Raw genomic sequence first — 26,588 nt, 5'->3', positions numbered from 1 at the left:
CAATTAGTAGCATCTCCTTATAAGAAAAGCAGCAAAAATACATGTTTGCTCAAGAAATTACAGGGCCAAAAATGGGTTTACAGTGCTGTTAACATCTATTAACCACTGGGAAGAGTTCATTTATCAACACCAAGGGATTAATGGATATAGTTGATTCTGTTATAGAGCATCACTAAAACAGTTTTAGAACAGACATCTTCATAGAATAGGGATATTAATAATGCTATCCTTTTGGCCCACTAACATATGCATTTCAAACAAAAGACTGTATTACAATGGCTGGGTGCAGTGGCTCTCCCCTATAATCCCAGCACTTCAGGAGGCAAGAGGCGGGAAGATCACTTGAACCCAGGAGTTCGAAACCAGCCTGGGCAATATAGTGAGACCTCATCTCTTTAAAAAAAAAAAAAAGACTATTAGAAGAGAACAGTCTATTAACAAATATTTTAAAATTTTCTTTATTTCAGAACTGCCTTTATGTACAGACATCATTAAAAAAATGCACATACAATGGAGATTTTCCAAGGATCAGGAGCTGGAAATAAAATTTACGGACATTATTAAGAACTGAAATTGTCCCAGAGAAGTTCTGAGAATCAGGCTTCCTTAAATGTCCTTGATAACCTCTTCAAGTTCTTCCTTTGTGAACATGTGGAAATTCTGGCCAGGCTGCACTGTGGCTAGCTGGAAAGAAAACAGAAGGGTTAATAAGCTGGGCTCAGTTACCCTGCAGATGGCCCTACCATGGTCAGGAGAAGCTGTGTTGGTGATGCAGCTATTCATTAGGAACTAAGGGATCTGCTGTCCCAAGGCCTTCCCAGGCAGCAGGTCCCTAAAATAGCTCCCTGGCTCCAAAATAAAAATGCTTATTGACCAAATTTTCTATTTTAAGGTTAACTCACCACATCATACTTAACCAAATGCCTGGCATCACTGTCACTTCTTGAAGTCACTTCAACAGGGATCACAAAAGCAGCGGCAAAGTACACGGAGTCAGTACTTTTTTCTGTTAAAGACTCCTTTAGAATTATATTTGAAGTATATTTAAATACTTAAAAGTTGAGCTTGTGTGTGTGACTTCAGGTTACTTGGCCACTCTGTGCCTCTATTTCTTCATCTGTACAATGAGAATAGCTAATTCACAGAGTAGTTGTGAGGATTAAATGTTAATATATATAACGTGCTTAGACCATTGCCTACAACAAATAATCATTAACTACTGAAAGGTATTTTCTCTAAAATTGTTTATGTGGCAAAACTTATCAAAAAAGTTTGTTGTTGTTGTTGTTGTTGCTGTTTTTTGAGACAGAGTTTCACTCTTGTAGTCCAGGCTGGAGTGCAATGGCATGATCTAGGCTCACCACAACCTCCACCTCCCAGGTTCAAGTGATTTTCCTGCCTCAGCCTCCCTGTAGCTGAGATTACAGACATGCACCACCACGCCTGGCTAATTTTGTATTTTTAGTAGAGACAGCGTTTCTCATGTTGATCAGGCTGGTCTTGAACTCCCAACCTCAGGTGATCCACCCGCCTCGGCCTCCCAAAGTGCTAGGATTACAGGCGTGAGCTACTGCACCTGGCCTGTTATGTTTTTTAAAAGGACTGGCCAAGAAAAGATTTCATTAACACTGGCATAGGAAATCAGTTGTGACTGCTGAAGATATCAGTAACAACTGGAAGTCCAGATGGTTAATTTCAAATTTAACTAACATGACTAGGTTTTCCATTCTCTCTGCTGATTGTGTCCCACAGTTTTAGGCAATACTGAGCAATAGGTGCCACATTTGCCTCAAAAGATTTGTGTTTTACATGTCATTTCCTCATAGTGTCTTTTTTTTTTTTTTTTTTTTTTTTCAGTTTTTAAAATTAAACACATGGCTGGAAACAGTAGCTCATGCTTGTAACCCCAGCACTTTGGGAGACTGAGGCGGGAGGTACACTTGAGTCCAAGAGTCAAAAACCAGTCTGGACAACACAGGGAGACCCTGTGTCTACCAAAAAAAAAAAAACCCCAAAACTAGCAGGGGGTGTAGCAAATGCCTGTGTCCCATGTACTCAGGAGGCTGAGGTGGGAGAATTTCTTGACCCTGGGAGATTAGGGCTGCAGTGGGTTGTGATCATCCCACTGCACTCCAGCCTGGGTGACAGAAAGAGGCCCTGTCTAAAATAATAAATTAATTAATAATAATTTTTAAAAAATTAAAGATAGTAGGGCATTTTAAAGTAATTTTCAGTCCTGATATTTAATATAACTTGAAGGTTGCAAAAGAGAATTAGCATAATCCAGTTATATGATGTTTAGTATCCTCTGCCTCATCTACAAGTAAAATTCAGAAAGACTGCTGCACATTTTAAGACATCCGATACCTGGGAACAGACTTAAAAAGAAAAAATGTTCTCCTCTCAAAGCTTGTAGTCTCCTCTAGATTCTCCTAAAAGATACATCTCCAATTACGTGAAATGTCAGAAAAGTCCCAAATATATTTGCAAAATATAGGTAAACAATTAGTTTACCATATAGACCATGAGTTCCATTCCAAGGATATTTAAACATACAAATATTACTGCTTCTCTTGGCCAGACGTCGTAGCCTGTAATTCCTTTAATTCTGGCACTTTGCGAGGCTGGGGCAGGTGGATCACTTGAGGTCAGGAGTTCGATACCAGCCTGGCAAACATGGCAAAACCCCATCTCTACTAAAAATACAAAAATTAGTTAGACTACAGCTGTGCCTGTAGTCCCAGCTGAGGCATAAGAATTGCTTGAACCTGGGATGTGGAGGTTGCAGTGAGCTGAGATCGCACCACTGCACTTTAGCCCAGGCAACAAAGTGAGATCCTATCTCAAATAAATAAATAAATAAACATGTTACTACTGCTTCTGTTAAGGTATATCTTTACTTGATGATCAATGACATGAGGACAGAGAAATACAAGGGCAATAATCTAAAGAGTGAAGGCCTAAAGAATTTCACTCATGACTCAAGCTAGCCTTCTCAAAACATTACAGGGGCTAAAAAGCAGAAACTGGGAAAACTCTGAGTAGAACAGTCCTACAGAAGAACTGGAACGCAAATCAATACTATTAATAATAGAGTTTGAGCCAAGGACTGCCTTCAGGAAGTTGCTCATCACTAGGTAAGTAAAAATAATCCCTTACATTTGCATAATAATAAATGTATTTGCATAATATGAAAGATACTTTTCTATTTATTATCTCACTTTCAAAAAACACTTCTATGAGGCAGGTAGAACAGATACTGTCTTTCACTCTATTTCACCAATAATTAATTAATAAGCACCTGTGTATTAGTTACATGTACTTGTGACTAAGGATCCAAAGATGAAGAAAGTCCGTCTTATTTACTAAGTGCTAGATGCCAATGTGTTCAACGTCAGGTAAGTGTTATAATAAAGCTAAGCATATGTATAAGAGTGATCTGGGGGAGCCCAGGAAGGCTTCAGGGAGAAGCAGCTTTTGAATTATGTATTAAAGCATGGCAAGAATGGGTCAGACAATCAAAGACAGGAAGGGAAACAATGTGCAAATGTGCAGAACCACAAAAGAACATGATGTATTTGCAAAATTGAAAGTAATTCTGTATGGCTAGAGTGGAGGTTGCACATGGAATATGACCTGAAAAGAAGTGGGAACAGGGGGGTCAGAGCCCATGGGAGACAGTACATTAAAGTGGTTAAAAGTATAAGACCTAAGACCAGATCTGGATTCAAATCCTGACTCTACCATTTACCTGTTGGCCCTACCCTCTCAAAGTCAGTTTCCTCTTCTGTAAAATAAGATTTCGGAATAGGAATATCTATCTCATAGAAGTGTTGTGAAGATTAAGAGAAGTAATTGCATGTAAAATGCTTAGCAAAGTCTCTAATAGATTAAACAAATGACTTAAGAAGTAGTGAATTATGCCATGGAAAGAATTTTGGAATTTATCTCACAGACAACAGAAGTCAGAAGTTTTGTTTGTTTGTTTGTTTTTGAGACAGAGTCTTGCTCTGGAGTGTAGTGGCATGATCCCAGCTCACTGCAACCTCCGTCTCCTGGGTTCAAGCAATTCTCATGCTTCAGCCTCCTTAGTACCTGGGATTATAGGCGCATGTCACCGTGCCTAGCTAATTTCTTGTATTTTTATTAAAGACAGGGCTTTCACCATGCTAGTCTGGCTGGTCTTGAACTCCTGGCCTCAAGTGATCCACCAATCTTGGCTTACCAAAGTGGTGGGATTACAGGCGTGAGCCACCATGTCCGGCCAGAAAATATTTTTTAAGCGGAGAACAATTAAGATTAGATGTAGCTTAGAAAATCCACTGTAGTAGCACAATGAGGACTGAAATGGAGGAGGGCAAGATTAATTAGGAGGCCTCTGAAAATATACAAGGTAGGGGAAAAATGGGGACCTGAACAAAAGAAGGCACTGGAAGTAGGGATGCAGAAGGGACATTGACTTGGGAGTTATTTATAAGGGAGCAAAGAAATGATTGAATAAAAAGGAAGGAAAGTCTGAGTCTTCCAGGTTTCTCATGTGCATAACAAGTGCACTGGGGGTGTCATCAACCAAGATTAGAAATACGGGAAGATGAAATGGTTTTTAAGAAAGATAATGATTTTAATTTTAGAACCGTCAAATTCGAGATGAATGCTTCAAAAAGGTCAAATGATAGTTCCAAAGAGTGACCATGAAATCTGACAAATAAGAGTTATCTTACCAAGGAGCAGTCTCATGGAAATAATAAAAGCTGAAACAAATAGTAATGATTGAGAAGTAAATGAGAGGTGAAGCAGTGGAGATAAGACAGGTTCTGTTTGGAGGAGACTTGGCAATAAAGGTGAAAAAATAGGATGGATGAAATAGCACTCAGCAATAAAATGCAACAGAATGATGCAACATGGGTGAATCTCAAAATCGTGCCAAGTGAAAAAAGTATAGTCCCTATAGTCACCTACAGTCCCAGCTACTCAGGAGGCTGAGGCAGGAGAACTGCCTGAGGCCAGGAGTTTAAGACCAGTCTGGGCAACACAACATGACCCCATCTCAAAAAATTAAAACACATAAGCCAGGCCTGGTGTGTGCACCTGTAGTCCCAGCCACTAGAGAGGCTGGGGTGGGAGGACTACCTGAGCTCATGAGTTCAAGACCAGTCTAGGCCATATAGCCAGACCTCATCTCTTAAAAAAAAACAAACGAAAACATTTATATGAAATTCTAGAACACAAATCTATAGTGACAAAAAGTAGATCAATGTGGGGGAAGAGACTACAAAGTGACATGAGGGAACTTTTTGGGAGGATCGATATAATGACTGGGGTGACAGATATGGGGTAGTACATTTATCAACATCCGCTGAATTGTAAACTTGAAATTGGTACATTTTACTGTATGTAAATTATATCTCAAAAAAGTTCATTAAAAGTAAGGACACTAGATAGAAGGAGGTATATATAAAGATTTTCTTTAAAAGAAAGATGTAAGATGTAACTTGGATCTTTTTTTTTTTTGAGACAGAGTCTTGCTCTGTCGCCCAGGCTAGAGTGCAGTGATGCGATCTCGGCTCACTGCAAGCTCCGCCTCCCGGGTTCACTCCATTCTCCTGCCTCAGCCTCCGGAGTAGCTGGAACTAGAGGCACCCGCCACCATGCCCAGCTAATCTTTTTGTATTTTTAGTAGAGGTGGGGTTTCACCATGTTGGCCAGGGTGGTCTCAATCTCCTGACCTCATGATCCGCCTGCCTCAGCCTCCCAAAGTGCTGGGATTACAGGCGTGAGCCACTGTGCCTGGCCGGATATTTTCCTTTTCTTAGGGGAAAAGGAGGGAGGCTGGAGCTCCAAGGAACAACTAATAGACTAAGAACTTAAAGCAGATGGGTTCTAGAGCAGTGGCTCCCAAATGTTAGTCCTCCTTAGACTGACCTTTCACAGCAGCCTATGAAAGCTGGATCTATGGGTGAGACATTCACCAACAATACCCTCCAGTACTCTCTAATTTTCTGTCCTTAACTAGTCAATCCCCTACTACGGATTAATCCAACCATCCATTTTCTCATGAGTGTGGTCAACAAATATCCTGGTAAGTACTAATTGGTTTAATTACTGATTTATAATTATAGCCTTGGTTGGCCTTTACATTTTACTTATTTATTTTCTGAGACAAAGTTTTGTGCTGTTGCCCAGGGTGGAGTGCAATCTTAGCTCACTACAACCTCTACCAATTCTCATGCCTCGGCCTCCCGAATAGCTTACCACACCCAGTTAATTTTTTGTATTTTTTTTAGTAAAGCTGGGGTTTCACTATGTTGGCCAGGCTGCTCTTGAACTTCTGGCCTCACGTGATCTGCCTGCCTTGGCTTCCCAAAGTGCTGCGATTACTGGCCTCAACTAGGATTTTAATATGGCCTAGCAATCCTTTTACTCTTCCGTCTTCTCTTTTCCCTAGCCATAATGACTTTTCCAAATATTTCCCATTCTCAATTTTACTGTTGCATTCACCCACCCTCAGCAGATGACCTTACAATCACCAGGAAAATTCCGGGGAAAGCTGGATCTATGGGTGAGACATTCACCAACAATACCCTCCAGTACTCTCCAGTTTACCGCCAAGCCCACCTATCTTTACTCGTCATTACTTCCTTTTCTCCTGTCTACTCTTAGCACACTAAAAAAGGACGTTCCCAAGCTGGTCCATACCTCTCCAGTCTCATCCCTTACCATCCTCCACATCTTATATACATCCCACACCCAACAGTCAGACAAAACCTCAAAGTTTCCTTTACCCACAATGTTATTTTTACATCTTGAACCCTTTGCACATGTTGTCCCCTCTTCCTGGAATACCTTTCTGCTCCCTTTTCCAGACATCTCCTCTTCCAAGAAGCTTCCCTAATGCTTTAGTCTAAGTTACACATACGGGAATCTGTTCTTAGTGATATTACAGAAGTATCACCCCAGGTTGGTTCTTATTATCTATATGTTCCCTGCACTACACAGTATACTACTTGAATAGGAATTGGATTTTCTGTGTCTGTATCCCTGGGCATCCAGCATAATACCTGCTATATAATGGGTACTCAGTATGATGCTGAATGAATTTTACTTTTCAAAACCAACTCTTTCATGTGTACCATGCCTTACCTCTTCTATAACTTTTCCATCACTATCCTAACCTCTCCTTTTCTTTCTTTCAGCTTTTTTTTTTTTTCTTGAGAGAGTCTCGTTCTGTCGCCCAGGCTGGAGTGCAGTGGTGAAATCTCGGCTCACTGCAACCTCCACCTACTGGGTTCAAGCAATTCTCATACCTCAGCTTCCCAAGTAGCTGGGATTACAGGCATCCACCACCATGCCTGGCTAATTTTTGTATTTTTAGTAGAGATGAGGTTTCACCATATTGGGCAGGCTGGTCTTGAACTCTTGCCCTCAAGCGATCCACCTGTCTCAGCCTCCCAAAGTGCTGGGATTACAGACAACTGCGCCCGGCTCCTTCAACATTTTTCTATAAGCTAGTTTCATCTCTGTATTTTCAAGATTTTTCCCCATCCTTAAAATGACACAATCCTTTTATTGAATGCTCCTTCTGCCGACACAAATCAAACTTCTTAAGAAAGCAGCATACTCTTGTTGTCTCCACTCATCACCTCCCTTTCATTCTGTTTATTTTATTTTTGAGACAGAGTCTCCCTCTATCGCCCAGGTTGGAGTGCAGTAGCTCACTGCAACTTCCGAATCCTGGGTTCAAGCAATTCTCATGCCTCAGCCTCCCTAGTAGCTGGGACTACAGGTGCGTGCCACCACACCTGGCTAGTTTTTGTATTTTTGGTAGAGATGGGGTTTTGCCATGCTGGCCAGGCTGGTCTCAAACTCCTGGTCTCAAGTGATCTGCCTGCCTTGGCCTCCCAAAGTGCTGGGATTACAGGCGTGAGCCACCTCGCCAGGCCTCATTCTTTAACTCAGTGAATTCGGGCTTCTGCCAGCACCACTTTACTAAAGCTGTTTATTATTCAAAGGCTGTTAATAATTTCTTAGGAACTAAATATACAAAAATGTGGTTTCTATGATCTATGTAGTCTTCAGCAATGCCAGCTATAATATCTGAATAAAAAACAATAAAACAGCCAGGTGCAGTGGCTCTCACCTATAGTTCCAGCTACTTAGGAGGCTAAGGCAGAAGAATTGCCTGAGGCCAGTTTAAGACCAGTCTGGGCAACATAGCAAGACCCCATCTCTAAAAAAATTAAAACACATTAGCCAGGCCTGGTGTGTGTACCTATAGTCCCAGCCACTCAAGAGGCTGGGGTGGGAGGACTACTTGAGCCCATGAGTTCAAGACCAGTCTAGTCTAGGCAATATAGCCAGACCTCATCTCTTAAAAAAACAAATGAAAAAAATCCAACAATAAAACAGAAAGTACCTCAATGTTTGTTGCATTCAGCTTCTCCTCCATTACTTGTTTGAGGATGATGAGTGAAGACTTGATGGCTTCTTTCAAAGTCATAGACTTGAAACAAAGAAGGCAAGAAGATGCCTATTAATTATACACAATCCCTCCTTCCTTCAAAGATTTTCCCTTTATCTCACTGAAAAAAGTATTTAGCAAGTATGTCAAACATCTTACTACAGTGCATTACAAGTATCTCCAGAACTCAAGTAAATGGCAAATAAGTAGAATACACTTTTTCAGGAAAAAAACCCCAAAACCTTATTGTGAGCCACAATAAAGTTACCAACCAAAGTAATCTTTGAAGAAGGGGAAAGGGATAGACTTACCTTGAGTACATTTGAATTCCTCTTTTAATTTAGAAGATAATATTATTGGTAATATCCTATGAACAATAATGCCCAAATGATCTAAGAGGTAGCCCAATGATGTAGAAAATTCATATTTACCCTGTTTTATACCTAATTTCCTCCACAAGTAAAATCAATATTATTAGGAGCTAATGTAAGCAGGCTTCCCTGTATGAACCACCTGAATAAGTACAGCAGCCTTCAATCACACCAATGAGTTACTCAAAACCAAATCTTCCCATCTACAAAGAAAATACCAAATGCCCACTTGCTTCAAGAACCAATTGTAAAATGCTAAGTAAAGCTGGAGATAGAGGATAAACATATTGTGGTACACCCATACCACGGTATATTACTCAGCCATCAAATGGAAATACTGGTACAACATGAATGGATCTCAAAACCAGTGTTAAACAAAACAGATACAAACTGACTAATTGTTTAATTCCATTTACAACAAAGCACAAGAACAGACAAAACTAATGGACAGTGGTAAATAAACATGGTTGCAAAGGAGGGAAAGAGATTGACTGGAATGTGGATGAGCATTTTTTTGGCGGTGATGAAAGTGTTATCTTGTTTCGCAATTGTCAAAACTCATAGAACTGAACTCTTAACGTTTGCACATTTTATTATATGTCAATTATACCATTTAAAAAAAACAGTAAGAGTTGTGAGAATACTTAATTACCTTGTGGTAAACTTCTTGCAAGGAGCTTTGGGCGCCCTCTGAAGCAGAGCCAATTGCACGAGCATCACACTGTACAAAGGTCCCAGATGGATCCATATGAAACCTGCAAAACCCCCAAAATGAGGACTAAAATGCTCAGGAGTGGTGGCACTTCATGTAACAAATGTCTCACTAAAACAAAGCATAAATGCTTACCCCTGGAGCCAGGAGACACCACTGAAATACTGACGCGGCCGGGCGCAGTGGCTCAAGCCTGTAATCCCAGCACTTTGGGAGGCCGAGACGGGCGGATCATGAAGTCAGGAGATTGAGACCATCCTGGCTAACATGGTGAAACCCCGTCTCTACTAAAAAATACAAAAAACTAGCTGGGCGAGGTGGCAGGCGCCTGTAGTCCCAGCTACTTGGGAGGCTGAGGCAGGAGAATGGCATAAACCCAGGAGGTGGAGCTTGCAGTGAGCTGAGATCCGGCCACTGCACCCCAGCCTGGGTGACACAGCGAGACTCCGTCTCAAAAAAAAAAAAGAAAAAAAAATATTGAGACACAGATCTAAAAGATGTTCTGTCTGGAGAAACCAGACATTTTAGAAAGTGTTAAAAAAAATTAGCAACTTCCTTAGGGATTCAGAAGTATAGTATGTATAAATATGGTACTTGTTTATGCCTATCTTAGAAATATCTGAGGATGAGGATCAGATCAACATTCCAGAGCAAAGCTCTAAAATATACCCTGACTATAGTAACAAGTTACTTCTAATTCCTTCCAGAATTAGCACTGGTTCCAATAGGGGAATTCTTCATGGAATCCCCAAATTTGGGCAAACGGCATAGAATCACTAAACTTTAGTATTAGAAGCCATATATATATATACACACACACACTCTACAATAGCCCTTTTTACAATAATCTTTTTTAAATATATTTTTTAAAGAGATGGGGTCTGACTCTGTTATCCAGGCTGGAGTGCAGTGACATGATCATAAGCTCACTACAGCCTGGATGACAACTCCCGGGCTCAAGAGATCCTCCTGCCTCAGCCTTCTAGTAGCTGGGACTACAGGTGTGTGCTAATACCTGGCTAACAGTCTACAATAATCTTCTCAGTCCCCACCCCAAATTAAAATAACTCCCCGCAAAAACATGGGGGAAAATTACAAAATGGTACTTACAGCTGAGGTCCTTTCTCATCAACTCCTCCAAATAACAATGCTACTCCAAAGGGACGAGACTAGAACCAAAAAGTAAGAGATATTAAGATAAATGGCTATGAAGTAAGGAGTGAGAGGGGCTGGGAATGTTATGTTTACAGGACAGATGTCCTAAGTCCCACAGAACAATAAAAAAACTGGACACAAGTATCACACTCACCATGGCACCTGGATCTGCATCTTCTTCTCCAAACTGGAGAGCCAGATTGGACACAGCTTGGGTCACACTCTCCACTGTCATTGTCTCATTGTAGGTGAACCAGTGGTTCTAGAAGAAGAGCAAACCATGGTACACCCTTCTAATAACGACATTGAGACAGCCCACTATCTCCCTACGCACATTCCTTTAAACTGGGATTGGAAACTGAAGGCTCAAATGTGGTTTTCTCAATTAACATTAACCCTGAGTACTTGGGAGTACACGAGAGGAAGAGAAATAGCTCTGGAAATAAACATTATCCCAAGGACTCTAAGCAACGACGAACAAGAGAATTATTGCCTTGAAAAAGAGGGCTATGCCCTGAAAGCACCAAGTTTACTCTTGTCAAAAACTAAAAGTGCCTCTTTCCCTCAAAGACTCTAGCTTATTCTGTTGATGTTTAGGTTAAATGACTTATTCTTACATAAGTACAGACAGCAAACTTGCAAGTAAGTGCAAAAAATTTACCGTGTGATATATTTTTCTTACTAGCCTATCTCCAAGCAGCAGCTACAAAGTTTAAAAAAACAAAAAAAACAGTATCCCTGACCAGTATTTGTCAGCTGGTACAAGTTATTACTCACCAGAGGAGGGCTGTTATTTGCAAGCCTGGCAACAAAGGCAGTTGAGGTGAGAATATCCTTTAACTATGTCCACCTCCTGCCATGATGCTCCCACAGGAAGTCAATAAGGAAACAATGCATTGCAATGCATGCTTTATATAAGGCAAAGCCAAAAAAAAAGGAAGACACTGTCAGCACTACTGACCAGAGCCTCTTTAAAACTGCAATGATCAGACAGCTAAACTCCAAGCCTCAGAAAGTTCTAACTGGGAATTCTACCCAAAATTATTCCCAAGAGCCACATCTAATATTGACACAGATACCTGCAGTATAGCCCAGGCAGCTACATAATCACTAAACAAGGAACTCAAGCATCCTGGTAAAAGGGAGATAATGCCAATTTTACCTGTGTCTCCACTCTGGCTTTATCAATTAAAGTCTTAGCATCAGCAATTAGCCCACTCATGGCACAACCTGCAATGTAAAAGCGACAGTGACCCAGTGGCCAAATCCTTGTAGAACTCTTTCATTCACTCAGGAAATCCTGAAATTCTGGAGTGGAACCATGGCAGCCATTCAGCTATCCCATGGCATTTTATACCCAAGAGTTTAGACAGGAAATGATCTGCCCTGAACCCAAGTATTAACAATGTTAGAAACAAAAAACCATCCACACTGACACAGAAGTCCAGATGATAAAAATAAGTCCAGAGAAAAGCAGCTAAACAAGCATGAATTTCCACATATTACATCCCTAAGCATCCCTTTAGCACTCTGTAGATGATGATACATTTTCAAACTAAGCAAACACGAATGTCCCAACCTGGGAGACAGAGAAAAGAAAATCACCTCACTATGGACTACAGTGGAGGACTCTCAAATAAATCAAAAGCCTTTTGCCTCTCTGTCCCAAACACAAAACAACTAGTTATATCAGAGGGAGTTTGCCTGATGGCCAAGCCGCCACAATTATGGCTATAACTGTTATTTTACGCACCATGACTCAAATCTAAATCTCCAGCCTAAGTTTCTCTCCCAAGTTTCAGACATATAAAGCCAAATAACTTCCTTAATATATCTACTTGGACATATCACACACTCATTTCCCTTCTAGACCCCGTCTTCTTCGTTGGCCCTCACAACCAATCAGATCACAAGTTCTGTCAATTTCTATCTTCCTCTCCATTCTCTGGCTACTGTGTTAGTTAAAACCTCCACCATCTCTTTGTTTGGACTATTACAAGTTTTTAACTGGCCTCCCTGCCTCTAGTCTACCTTTAATATCATTATCAGAATGGCCTTTCTAAAATTGTAATGGGATCCTATTACCTCATTGCTTAAAACCTTTCCCATCCTTGCAAAAGGATTACATTGAAGCCTTTGGTGTGGTAAAAAGGGAATTCCACTCTCTGACTGACTCATCTGTTGCTGCAGTTCATGTCCCAGTCCCACAAAACTGCTTGTGCTATGGTATTTTATATTTTACACCACGATGGCTTCAGTCATTTCTATTCCCTCTGACTAGAATGCTCTCCCTTGCTATACCCAGACACTTGTTTGCCTTGTGCACACTTATCTTTCAGAATTAAACTCAGTTCAAAATCGCTTTCATGGAATCCTTTTCTGAAAGCCCCACTACCACTGACTCCAGGCAAAACTAATTATTTCTTCCTTTGTACTCCTACTGAGAACACACTAGAGTCTTTCTTAATACTTTTGTCACTTAATTGCATTGACTTACTTACATGTCCACCACCACAATTAGACCGTATGCTCCTGGAAAACAAGGACTATGTCTTATTCCTTTCTATTTCCTGGTATCTAGCATAATGTCTGGCACATTGTAGGCTCTCAATTTGTTGAATGTAGTGACACTGAGCTACCTTCAAAAGACAAGTGACTTGAGTTAAAGCAGACACAATGTTCCAATCTTAAAAGATAAAATCTCAGTTTCTATATCTATGAAAGAGATAGTATCAAGCTTCCAGAGTCACCACGGCATTTGGTTCTAATGCCTTCAAGCATATTAATTATTTTACCAATGCTTCATTAATTAGATGACTAGACAGGTTAAGAAAATTTGGATAGCCAAACAAAATGCCATTCCTTAAGTAAGTAGAACTACTCACCCTGTAATACTATTATACAATGATGTCAGAAGTCAAGGCAGGGGAATTAAAGACCAAAAAAGTGGGTAGAGGGAACAAGGAATACAAAGATAATCTGAAAACAAAGGAGGAAGACTGATGTAGTCAAGTGTATATTATTCTTATAACTTGTAGTCACTCCAAAGATCTTTGAGAATTCCTCTTTTCTCAATGGACACTCCAGCTTCCCATATATAATCCTGTGCTCTAGTGGCCTCCTACTAGAGCAAATATTATGCATCAGTAAAGACCAACCATCGTAAGGAGCTGGCCTATGATTCAACCTTTGCATATTTCAACAACCATCACATTTACCAAGTCTAAATTTGAGGGGAAAGGTACTTCTGGGAGTAGGTTAAACATAAATGAGCCCTGCAACAGCCCCCTACTCCTACATTTATGCATTCTGGCCTACTGCCTGGAAAACAATAGCGAACAAGGGGATAACGTGTTCGTTTCATAAACCTTCCTTGGAACATCATAAGAGGACTAATTAACCCAGACCAGGTCCTACAGAACAGCTTTCCTCCACTCCTTACCTATGTGAGCATCAATCTCTACAATTTTCTCAATGCTGCTGGGCTCCATCAGTGGGGAAGTAATTCTCTTCTCCACAGCTAGGCACACACCCTCTGATGTCTGGATCCCAATGGCTGTAGAACCAAGCTAAAGAGAAACATCTTATGATTACCATATACAGATCAAATAACTGCCTCACATACTCACCAGATAGCTCTCTGTAAATCTTCACATGATAGAAACTGCAATTGGCCACATCTTATAGGCAGAGAGAAGAGCACCCTAATATACTCTAAGTAATTAATATACTATTCCTGTCAATAGCAAGAATATTGATTTACAGAAAAAAATTCTTTTTTTCTCCCTTAAATTTTTTTAAGTTTTTAATGTTTTCTTTATAATTTACCCAGGTAATTTCTAGAACCCCAAAAGAGTAAGTTCAACAAAGTCTTTCAAACATTGGAAAAATCCATTCTCTAATGCCAATATTTGGAGGAGGGAGGATTCAAAAGTTCTAAACATAGTGGGCAAGAAAGTAATAAAACTCTTAATGTCTTTTCTGGACCCGGTCTCTTTTCACCTCTTACATCTATCTTGGTCTGTCCCAAGAGGTGATATTCCCCAACCTACCTGACCTCCAAAAAAGTAACAAAGGAAGGTACGGAGGGACAAAAAGAACCACCACCATCATCACCACCAACAGCGTAAAACTATTAATTATTTAAGGTCGCTAGAAGTCCACAATATACCTGGAATTCATCTCTTTATGTAACACCCAGCCATCTACTACTCCTCTATGCCCATTTCCTGCAAAATGAGGATGACAATAACAAGAAGGGTAAACACATTATGTATTACAAAATGCTTAAAATGGTGCCTGCCAAATATGAACAAATGTTATTCATATTCCATGCCTAGATTACTTCAATAACCTCTCTCATCTTTAATCTCTCTCTCAATGTATCTCTCAGGTTATAGCCTGACTGATCTAATAAAATGCTATTATCATTATATTTCTTCTCACAAGAATTAACATCACCCTATACTGCTTATAATATCCAAATAAACTTCCAGAGTCTTCATATCCTGATGCCACTTTTCCCTTCCAACTTCATTACTCGTTATTCTCCAACAAAATCCCTCAGGTATAGCCCAACCCACTTGCTCAAGCCACATTATCTCCTATCCTTGCACCCTTCTGCTCATGCTGTCTCCCCTGGAATACATTCTTCCTTTCCCCTATCCAAATTTCACTCATCAAAGCCTTCCATGACTATGTTTTGTTCTTTGAATTCCCATTATATTCAGTTATTTCTACAAAGTAATCACTGCCAAGTGTGAGCATTGCAAAGGGTTCCAAAGAATCCCATGAATCTTTTTGTATAACTTGCTTAACATGTCTGCAGACTGAATGATCGTTTCACACACATATATATTATTTTTCAAATGTGTTAAGTTGTGACTTTATTTAGAAGTGTTATTAAATGTACACCAGCTTTTTGGCATGTATTTTCTTAATCAGTGGATACCTGCATAACTACAGGAGATGAACTGTCAAAAAATTTTACGTAAAACAATGAGTATTCAGGTTGGGCACAGTGGCTCATGCCTGTAATCCCAGCACTTTGGGAGGCTGAGGCGGGCAGACTGCATGAGTACAGGAGTTCGAGACCAGTCTGGGCAACATGGTGAAACTCTGTTTCTATGAAAAATACAGTGATTAGCCAGTCTTGGTGGCATATGCCCATATTCCCAGCTATGCAGGAGGCTGAAACAGTAGGACTGCTTGAGCCCAGGAGGCAGAGCTTGTAGTGAGCCAAGATCATGCCACTGCACTCCAGCCTGGGCAACAGAGTGAGACCCCATCTCAAAAAATAAATAAATAAAAATGAATGCTCATATTTCTAGTTAAAGGTGTAGACTAACGACATGCATTCGTTCTACGCCTTCCTTAAGTCTGTTAATGTAAGATTAAAGGACTTTTAAAAAGGCATAAATCCACTATAACAGAGAGTGGGAGAAGACACAGCAACATAACTTTGAAGCTAAAAAGAAGATAGGTTAGTGATACCCGAGTAATCCAAATCCTAAACCAGCAGTAAAGAAAGTAAAGAAACAACTTGATTTTTATCACAGGACCTCACAAAAGGAAATGGTGGCAACAAGGACTTCTGGAAATGGAAATGAACAAGGAGCTAAAAACTGCAAGATGGTCCAGTGTTTAAGAAACAGATTCCCAGATGCCCTCCCCTATGCTATAAAGCTAGATGACTGCACCTCCCCCACTCCTGCAGAAGACTCCAGGTTCATTCTCTGGAGACAGTAAAACAGAGGGTCTTTGGACTGGGGACACCAAGCACAGTCTAAGGCAGGAATCATGTACTGAAAACGGGGTAAATATGTAAAAATTTACAAACTGAATGTTAAGAACCTCAGCCTTCTTTCCCTACTCAGCCCTCAGAAGCCAGCAGCCAGAAATACCCTCCAGGAATGAAATGCGAAGAGGCAGTTTTCTCCTCAGCAATGTTTTTCAAACTTTTTGACCAAAAGCCACAGTAAGGAATACATTTGATTTCATAACTAAAACCCACAAATAAATACAAATACATAACAGAAACAAAATTTCATGAAAAAAACCACTCACCACTACTATGGGCAAGGCATTTTGATATCTACTGCTCTGCTTCACTTAAAAAAGAAATCTGGGCCAGGAGTGGTGGCTCATGCCTATAATCCTAGCACTTTGGGAGGCTGAGGCAGGAAGACCACTTGAGCCCAGGAGTTTGAGACCAGCCTGGGCAACATGGCAAAACTTTACCTCCATGAAAAATTTAAAAAAATTACCTGGGTGTAGTGGCACATACCTGTAGCTGGGGGCTGAGGTGGCATGGTCACTTGAGCCTGGGAGGTTGAGGCTGCAATGAGCAGTGATCACACCACTGCACTCCAGTCTAGGTGACAGAGAGACACTCTGTCTCAAAAGAAATACTTCTCATGACCACTAAATTTACTTTAGTATCTCCTAATAAGCCTAGACCTACAGTTTGAAAAACATAGTTCTGGCCGGGCGCGGTGGCTCAAGCCTGTAATCCCAGCACTTTGGGAGGCCGAGACGGACGGATCACGAGGTCAGGAGATCAAGACCATACTGGCTAACACAGTGAAACCCCGTCTCTACTAAAAAAATACAAAAAAACTAGCCGGGCGAGGTGGCGGGCGCCTGTAGTCCCAGCTACTCGGGAGGCTGAGGCAGGAGAATGGCGTAAACCCAGGAGGTAGAGCTTGCGGTGAGCTGAGATCCGGCCACTGCACTCCAGCCTGGGTGACAGAGCAAGACTCTGTCTCAAAAAAAAAAAAAAAGAAAAAGAAAAACATAGCTCTAAAGAATCTGACCAGTTCAAAAGGAAAAAAAAAATATTTTAGACAGGGTCTCACTCTGTCGCCCAGGATGGAGTGCAGTGGCACAATCACGTCTCATGGAGTTCCAACCTCCCAGGCTTACGAGATACTCCCACCTAAGCCTCCAAAATAGCTAAGACTACAGGTGTACACTACCACACTCAGCTAATTTTTTTTTTTGAGACGGAGTCTCGCTCTGTCGCCCAGGCTGGAGTGCAGTGGCCAGATCTCAGCTCACTGCAAGCTCTGCCTCCCGGGTTCCCGCCATTCTTCTGCCTCAGCCTCCCGAGTAGCTGGGACTACAGGTGCCCGCCACCTCGCCCAGCTAGTTTTTTGTATTTTTTTTAGTAGAGATGGGGTTTCACCGCGTTAGCCAGGATGGTCTCAATCTCCTGACCTCGTGATCCGTCCGTCTCGGCCTCCCAAAGTGCTGGGATTACAGGCTTGAGCCACCGCGCCCAGCCATTGCTAATTTTTAAAATTTTTTGTGAAGATAAGGTCTCACTATGTTGCTCATGCAGGTCTTGAACTCCTAGACTCAAGCAATCCTCCTGCCTCAGCCTCCCAAAGTGCTAGGATTACAGGTGTGAGCCTTGCCCAGCCTAATTCTTAAAATTTTTTCTAGACAGGGGCTATGTTGCCCAGACTAGTCTTGAACTCCTAGGCTCAAGTGATCCTCCTGCCTCAGTCTCCCAAAGTGCTGGGATTATAGGGATGAGCAACAATGTCCCACAGAGAAAAAAAATTTCAAGAAAAATTAGAAAACGGTTGAAGAAAAATAAGACATTTCATCCATAAAACAAGAACAGGATGCTTAAAAGACGAAAAGAAACAAAAGAAGTTGGAAATTTAAAATTATTTCTGGCCAGGCGCGGTGGCTCATGTCTATAATCCCAGCACTTTGGGAGGCTGAGGCGGGCGGATCACCTGAGGTCAAGAGCTCGAGACCAGCCTGACCAACATGGAGAAACCTCAACTCTACTAAAAATGCAAAATTAGCTGAGCGTGGTGGCACATGCCTGTAATCCCAGCTACTCAGGAGGCTGAGGCAGGAGAATCTCTTGAACACGGGAGGCGGAGGTTGCAGTGAGCCAAAATCGCGCCATTGCACTCCAGCCTGGGCAACAAGAGCGAAATTCCAACTCTAAATAAATAAATAAATAAATAGTTTCTATAATACTATTGGAAAATGGGTTCTACCAAATTGAGCAAATAAATCAAAAAAGATGACATGGGGCCTAACACAAGAGGGAGTTAAAGGGAACGCCTAGAATGATCTCACAGAAAATGAAGTCCACAGCTATGCAGGAGGCCCAGAGAACGACCAGTCCAGATTGGAGCAGGTTAGAAGGCTCCAAGATTTCATTAAGAATCCTTAATAGGGCACTGTGGCTCATGCCCGTAATCCCAGCACTTTGGGAGACTGAGGTGGGCAGATCACTTGAGCTCAGGAGCTCAAGACCAGCCTGTGCAACACAGCGAAACTCCATCTCTACAAAAAATACAAAAATTTAGGCCGGGCGCGGTGGCCCACATCTGCATCTCCCACTCTGGGAGGCCGAGGCAGGTGGATCACAAGGTCAGGAGTTCGAGACCAGCCTGATTAATATGGTGAAACACCATCTCTACTAAAAATACAAAAATTAGCAAGGTGTGGTGGCACGTGCCTGTAATCCTAGCTACTCAGGAGACTGAGGCAGGAGAATTGCTTGAACCTGGGAGGCAGAGGTTGCAGTGGGCTAAGATAGCACCACTGCACTCCAGCCTGGGTGACAGAGTGAGACTCCGTCTCAAAAAAATAAAAAAATAAGCCGGGCATGGTTGTGCACACCTGTAGTCCCAGCTACTTTGGGGGCTGAGGTGGGAGGATCACTTGAGCCTGGGAGATTGAGGCTGCAGTGACCTGAGATGCACCACTGTATTCTAGGCTGGCTGACAGAGCAAGACCCTGTCTCAAAAAAAAAAAAGGGAATCCTTAATAGGACACTTAATTTGCCTGAATGTTTTGAGAGGATACATGTAACCTGGAGAGACTTTGGGATGCATTATTGATCACACTAAATTAAGCAAGTATTTTTTAAAAGAGAATTATTAACTCCAAGAAAAACAATGTTGTGCAGAAATAGAAAAACAATTATAAAACACAAAATGGCTCAGCTGTGAAAAGCATTTACAGTCATACTAACGTAACTATTGACTAATGATCTAACAAAATTATGATATTCATGATATATATGGAGAGGGTCACCCTATCCCCACCTCAGAAGACAATTGTGTGTGGTGGGGACTAGGGGTGTGGGGTTGGGGCAGAAATCTTCATCCTTCATAATGAAAAGTCCGTGGATAATGTCTAATAAAAAAACCATAAACCTGTGTTGTAGAGATATGGAAGTACATGCCTAGAACATTACCAGCTGAAACAATTTGAAGTGTTGCCTCTGAAAAGCTGAACACAGATGATGCAGGCCTCAAGAACTGCTATTTTTGTTACAAGGTTTATAGAACTACTTTGCCTTTTGACTCTGAAACTACATGCATGTATACCTTAAAAATCAAACAAATATATAATCAGCAACCATTGCCAGAAAACTTAATTTAGCACTTAATTGTTCTCTAATTGTTTTATTTATAGTATATTGATCTTGAATCCCCAACTGAACAGAGTAGGACAGAATTCATATATACTTTTTATCTAGAAGAGTGATTCTCAACTGGGGGTCCTTTTGTCCCCATCAGACATTTGGCAAAGTCTGGAGACATTTTTGGTTGTCACAACTGAAAGAGTGCTGCTGGCATCTAATGGGTAGTATCCAGGAATTGATAAACATTCTAAAATGCACAAGATGGCCCTCCACAACAAAGAATTATCCAGTCCAGGCCAGGTGTGGTGGCTCACACCTGTAAATCCCAACACTTTGAGAGGCTGAGGCAGGAGGATTGCTTTGGGCCCAGGAGTTTGAGACCAACTTGGGCAACATAGCAAGACCACATCTCTACAAAAAAAAAAAAGCCAGGCATGGTGGACATATCTGTATCCTAGCTGCTAAGGAAGTTAAGGTGGGAGGAAAACTTGAGCCCAGGAGTTAGAAGCTGCAATGAGCTAAGACGGTGTCACTGTACTCCAGCATGGGTGACAGAGTGAGACCCTGTTTCTAAAAAAAACTAAAACAAATCTCTTTAGTCCCTAAGGTGTCTTTACCAACAAGAATACAAAGGTGGGCCGGGTGTTGTGGCTCATGCCTATAATCCCAACACTTTGGGAGGTTGAGACGGGCGAATCATTTGAGGTCAAGGGTTCAAGACCAGCCTGGTAGTAAAACCCCATCTCTACTAAAAATTTTTAAAAAATTAGCCGAGCGCAGTGGCACATGCCTGTAATCCCAGCTATTGGGAGGCTGAGGCAAGAGAATCACTTGAACCCAAGAGGCGGAGGTTGCAGTCAGCTGAGATCACGCCACTGAACTCCAGCCTGGGCGACTGAGCGAGACTCCATCTCAAAAAGAAAAGAAAGGAAAAAAAAAGAATACAAAGGTAGTCAAATACATGATTTGCTAAAGAAAACAAAACAGAAAAAGTAGTACAAGTGCTAATTCTGGACTTCTGTATCCCTCTTTATAGCTAAGAGGATCAAAAGCACAAATATGTCCCTCCACCCCCACTGAGAAAAAGCTATTAAGATAATTATGAAGCAGTTAACTGCTCAAAAAGTTTTAAAATAGATATTAGGAATAGGATTGAAACTGTTATAAAAATGGTTAACAGTGGTTGCCTAAAGGGATGTAAGAACATTTTCTAAAGGAATGGTTAAACCACATTTACTCCAAGTGTTCTGCCAGCAAAATGTTAGGTAGCCATGAAATTTCAGGAACTATGCTACTTGCTACTATACCTTGATAGCCTCAATGGCATACTCCACTTGAAATAATCTTCCTTCGGGAGAAAAAGTATTCACGCCCCTATAATTTAAAAAAAGTTATTAATTATACTCATAAAAACTAGTCATGTAGACACTGAATTCAAGTTCCTTGACAACTAGCTCAGATAGCTACAGAATATGCATGCTGTCATTATTCTCTACTTCGCCCACAACAATCTGTAGCATTTTTTTGTACATTAACAGTTTCTCAAGGGAATGGAACCTATATATAGAATGCTTCTGCCCCACTCCCAGAAAGTCTTCCCAAACTGATGAAATGAGAGCAAGTGACTTTTCTGCCTCAATCCTGAATCAACCTGGGTCCATTTTGAACAGACTTGTCAGTTCCTTTGGTAAGTTCATGACCCAAAACTATCAGCCAATTTCCAAGAAAATGTGCATTTTTCCTTATCCTCTTCCCATAACATGCATATGATGTTAATATCTGGGGTTAATACTCTTCTTTCCATTCTCAATGCCCTCATTACTTTTCACCTAACTTTTGTAATAGTCTCCTAACAGGTATTGACTCGTGGAGCAAGTCCGAAGTGTTTTTCCCCTAATTCAGACAATCTCTATAAACGTTATTACTTTTTTTTTTTTAAATTTGAGACAGAGTCTCGCTCTGTTGCCCAGGCTGGAGTGCAATGGCATGATCTCGGCTCACTATAACCTCCGCCTCCCGGGTTCAAACAATTCTGCCTCAGCCTCCCCAGCAGCTAGGACTACAGGTGCATGCCACCACGCCCAGCTAATTTTTGTATTTTTAGTAGAGATGAGGTTTCACCATATTGGCCAGGCTGGTCTCAATCTCCTGACCTCGTGATCCACCCACCTCGGCCTCCCGAAGTGCTGGGATTACAGGTGTGAGTCACCGTGCCCGGCCCAATTTCTTTCTTTTTTTTTAGACTGAGAGTGCTCTGTCACCCAGGCTGGAGTGTGGTGGTGCAATTCTGGTTCCCTGCAACCTCCATCTCCTGGGTTCAAGCGATTCTCCTGCCTCAGCCTCCCAAATAGCTGGGATTACAGATGCCTGCCACCATGCCCAGCTAATTTTTGTATTTTCAGTAGAGATGGGGTTTCACCATGTTGGCCAGGCTGGTCTCAAACTCCTGACCTCAAGTGATCCGCCCACCTAAGCCTCCCAAAGTGCTGGGATTACAGGCGTGAGCCACTGCACCCAGCCCTAATTATTACTTTTTAGTAAAAGTCAGTCACAGGTACATTTCTCTACTTATTTGTATGAATTACTATTGTTATCTTAACAGACTGAGATCCATGTAGTTCCTAATTCTAACCTAGTTAATTCACTCAACATTTATATAAATTACATGTCAGACTGCTTTTCTCTCTAAAACACTTCCCCTTAACACTTTCCACCTTTCCTTGCTCAAGTGTGCTGGAAATCCCTACGGAGAACAGGCACCAAACATGGTCTCAGCTATAAAAGCTTTGAGCACACAATGGACACAAAAAACATGTGAACAAATGAACGAGATGGTTGCAATCCGTGGTTTATGGAGTCTGGACTTCACAACAGGTAACATGTCATATAGCAGTGCTTTTGGCCTGGCGTGGTGGCTCATGCCTGTAATCCCAGCACATTGGGAGGTCGAGGCGGGCGGATCAGCTGAGGTCAGGAGTTCGAGACCAGGCTGGCCAACATGGTGAAACTCCGTCTCCACTAAAAAAACAAAAATTAGCTGAGCGTGGTGGCAGGCGCCTATAATCCTAGCTACTTGGAAGGCTGAGGCACGTGAATCACTTGAACCCAGGAGGCGGACATTGCAGTGAGCCACGATGGCACCACTGCATTCCAGCCTGGGTGACAGAGTGCTAAGCACCAGTTACTTCCAAATCTTTATTACCAGTTTTACCTCTTTCCTAACTAATTTAAATGTTTGCTGAACATTTCCACTGGCATATCCCATTAGCACTTAACACTTAACATTTTTCAGTTTTAAATATTATCTCTTTAAATCCAGTCACCTTGCAAAATTGACTTTATCTCCTGCCATTCCTATTTCAGTTTTATTTTAAAACACCTCCGATCTTCCAGTGTTCCCAAGATAGGAAGTTCTGAATGATCTGACTCATTCCTCCTCATCTTTTCCCATATCCAACTATATGCTAAGTCATACCAATTCATATCAATTCCTCCTCCACAGTAACACATCACTCTTCCTTCTCAATGCCCTCATTACCTTTCACCTAACTATTGTAATAGCCTAACAGGTATTGACTCACTTTTCCCTAATTCAGACAATTAATCTCTGTAAAACACAACCATTATTTAACAGCACACAGTTGCCTACAGAACTAGGACCCAAACTCCTTAGCCTCGTATTAAAAACCATTCAATATCTAGCAGCATGCTGTTATTCCCATTATCTCCTGCTGTTCCCATACATGTATCATATGTGCCAGTCAGACTGGACTTTTCCCAAAATGCTTTGTGCTTGTCCATTGCCCCTCCTTCATTTATCCCATATTCTCCAACTCAAAACTAGTGATCTGTCTTTATTAAATTCCTACTCTTTCAAGAGACCAAGTTTAAATGTCAGCTCCTTTGTGAAGTTTTCCAAGATCCTCTCATATTGCATGCAATCCCTCATCAAAAATTCGATGGTATTGATTTGAGTTTCTCTAATGGCATTAATATATTTCTGACTCACACTATAGTTACTTCTACAAACAATTTTTTTTTTTTTTTTTTTGGAGACAAGATCAGCACCACCACACCTGGCTGATTTGTTTTTAATGTTTAGTAGAGACGAGGTCGCACTATGTTGCCCAGGCTGGTCTCCAGCTCCTGAGCTCAGGCAATCCTGCCTCGGCCTTCCAAAGTGCTGGAATTACAGGCATGAGACACTGTGCCTGTAAACAATTCTTTAAGAGTCTCAGGCTGGGCGAGGTGGCTCTCACCTGTAATCCTAGCACTTTGGGAGGCCAAGGCAGGTGGATCACGAGGTCAGGAGTTCAAGACTACCCTGGCCAAGATGAGGAAACCCAGTCTCAACTAAAAATACAAAACTTAGCCGGGCATGGCGGCACCGCCTGTAATCCCAGCTACTCAGGACGCTGAAGCAGAGAATTGCTTAAACCTGGGAGGCAGGCCAGGCGCGGTGGCTCATGCCTGTAATCCCAGCACTTTGGGAGGCCAAGGCAGATGGATCACGAGGTCAAGAGATCGAGACCACCCTGGCCAACATGGTGAAACCCTGTCTCTACTAAAAATACAAAAATTAGCTGGGCGTGGTGGCGCGTGTCTGTAGTCCCAGCTACTCGGGGGACTGAGGCAGGAGAATCGCTTGAACCCAGGAGGCAGAGGTTGCAGTGAGCCGAGATCATGCCACTGCACTGCAGCCTGGCGCCAGAGCAAGACTCCGTCCTGTCTCAAGAACAAACAAACAAACAAAACCCGGGAGGCGGAGGTTGCAGTGAGCCAAGATCACATCACTCCACTCCAGCCTGGGCGACAGAGCGAGACTTTATCTCAAAAGAGTCTCCTATATGAGAGCAAGGAGCTTGATTTTGTCCATTGCTGTAGCATCAGCACCTAGAACAGTGCTTTGTTCACAGCAAGCACTCAAGCACATTAACTAAGAGAATAAAAAGGGATGTATTTTAGGCCATCTTGGGAAGACAGAAAAATAAGTAACAAAGCAGTCGATACATATGTTAAGCAAATGGCCACAAAATTTAATAAATGATTTCTGATAAGGATAACAATTTCTATCATACACACCCTAACTCAAAATTATATGTCACCCGAAGATGATTCTCTTCAATGTTCTGGAAGTTAAATATCGACCAACAAAGGCACTTTGTAGGACAGTGGGGAAATATGTCAAAACTTCACACACATCTTCTATGAGTCAGTAAAAAAAATGAAAAAGTGGTAACTGCAAGTGGTCAGCATATACTTGAAAGGATCAGCATATACTTGACAGGAAATGCAGCTTCTGACACCACTCAGTACAAAGAAAATGTCTGCCTTCCCTGACTTTAAAAAAAAAACTTAGTAGCTATGTAAAAACTTAACTCATGAAACAGAAACTGAAAGTAAAAATATCTACAGCATAAATATGTACAACTTAATATTGTACGCATTTTCACACCACAAGTTTTTTAAAATTTGCTTTAAACTTTTAAAAAGTCAGAAAAATTTTGGTCAGTTGGAATCAATATGATGAGAAATCTCTTGAAAACCACTCTAAATTCCAGTTCCTATAAGATCAGACTCCAGACAATATATCCAGCCAAAGCTACGTCTGCGCTCGCACTTCTGCAGGAACTATACACCGCAGCATGCCCTACTACAAACCAGTTGCTTTTTCTGCCAAGGAGGCACGTTTAACTTTTTGTTTGTTTAAGGCAGTCATACTAGGCGCGAAAAGATGAATGGGGCAAGGGATGACCCTTGGCCCTCTCCGGGTTCAAGTTAGGAGTACCGGCTCCTCACGCCTTCTTTACCAAGCACAAGTCTGAGCTTCTCGCTTCCGCACTGAGTTAGGACCCAGGGGGTGACTCAGCGGTAGGACAAGTGCCGCCGAAGTGGTCCAGCTTGGGGAACCACGGCGGGCGCCTGAGGAGGGCAAGAGATCCCCAGGTCCGGCCAATCTCGGGTTCCTGGGGAGCCCCATGACACGGCAGAACCCAGGCCGCGCGGCCAGGTCCCCGGCCTGCCACCCATAATTCCCACCCGACGTCCCCCAGCCGCACGGACCTGTCGTACTCAGACCGGGTGAGAAACATGGCGAGGGCAGGAGGAGGCAGCGGCTACGCGGGGATTCTGAGGATCAACACGACTCCACCGGCACCCAACTCACCCACACTGCCACAGTACCAAAGACCAACTGCGCGTGCGACCGCGACCTCTTTAGCCCGCCCTCCTGTGCCTGCTTCCTATTGGCTGGTAGTAGTTCCCGCCGAGGTGATTGGGCCAACACGCTTCCTCGCCAGGGCATGGTTGGTCCGGAGGAGGAGGACCAGTGAGGTACTTCCGCCTTAAATCTCGGGTGGTTGCTAGGGACGATTGGAACCCAAGGCGTGTAGTGAGTTCGCCTTTTAGAGAAGGTGTGAGCCCGCCCCAAGACTGGCAATTGAAAGGGCTTGCACGCAGAGCCGGGCTGTCTGAACCCTGACTTAATAG

At 42.1% G+C, this 26,588-nt stretch overlaps 1 protein-coding gene across 4 annotated transcripts; it reads right to left on the bottom strand.

The window, feature by feature from the left end:
• Positions 1-442: 442 nt before the first annotated feature.
• PSMA5 (proteasome 20S subunit alpha 5) lies at positions 443-26,311 on the bottom strand. 4 transcript variants are annotated; one of them, XM_023232598.2, is made up of 9 exons: positions 26,163-26,311; positions 21,407-21,473; positions 14,139-14,265; positions 11,859-11,926; positions 10,851-10,958; positions 10,652-10,710; positions 9,482-9,584; positions 8,414-8,500; positions 443-684 (listed from the first exon to the last, which is right to left on the bottom strand). In XM_023232598.2, exons 1-9 carry the CDS (start codon positions 26,189-26,191, stop codon positions 607-609), a joined length of 726 nt encoding a protein of 241 aa, XP_023088366.1. In that variant the 5' UTR covers positions 26,192-26,311; the 3' UTR covers positions 443-606. The 4 variants fall into 4 exon arrangements, with proteins under 4 accessions (XP_023088366.1, XP_023088368.1, XP_023088369.1 ...); XM_023232600.3 differs by having other exon boundaries at positions 26,251-26,294; XM_023232601.3 differs by having other exon boundaries at positions 26,266-26,288.
• Between the last annotated feature and the right edge of the window lie 277 nt (positions 26,312-26,588).

Source organism: Piliocolobus tephrosceles, chromosome 1, assembly GCF_002776525.5.
Source record: "Piliocolobus tephrosceles isolate RC106 chromosome 1, ASM277652v3, whole genome shotgun sequence".
Classification (NCBI taxonomy): Eukaryota; Metazoa; Chordata; class Mammalia; order Primates; family Cercopithecidae; genus Piliocolobus; species Piliocolobus tephrosceles.
This window is presented reverse-complemented; position numbering and strand designations above follow the sequence as displayed.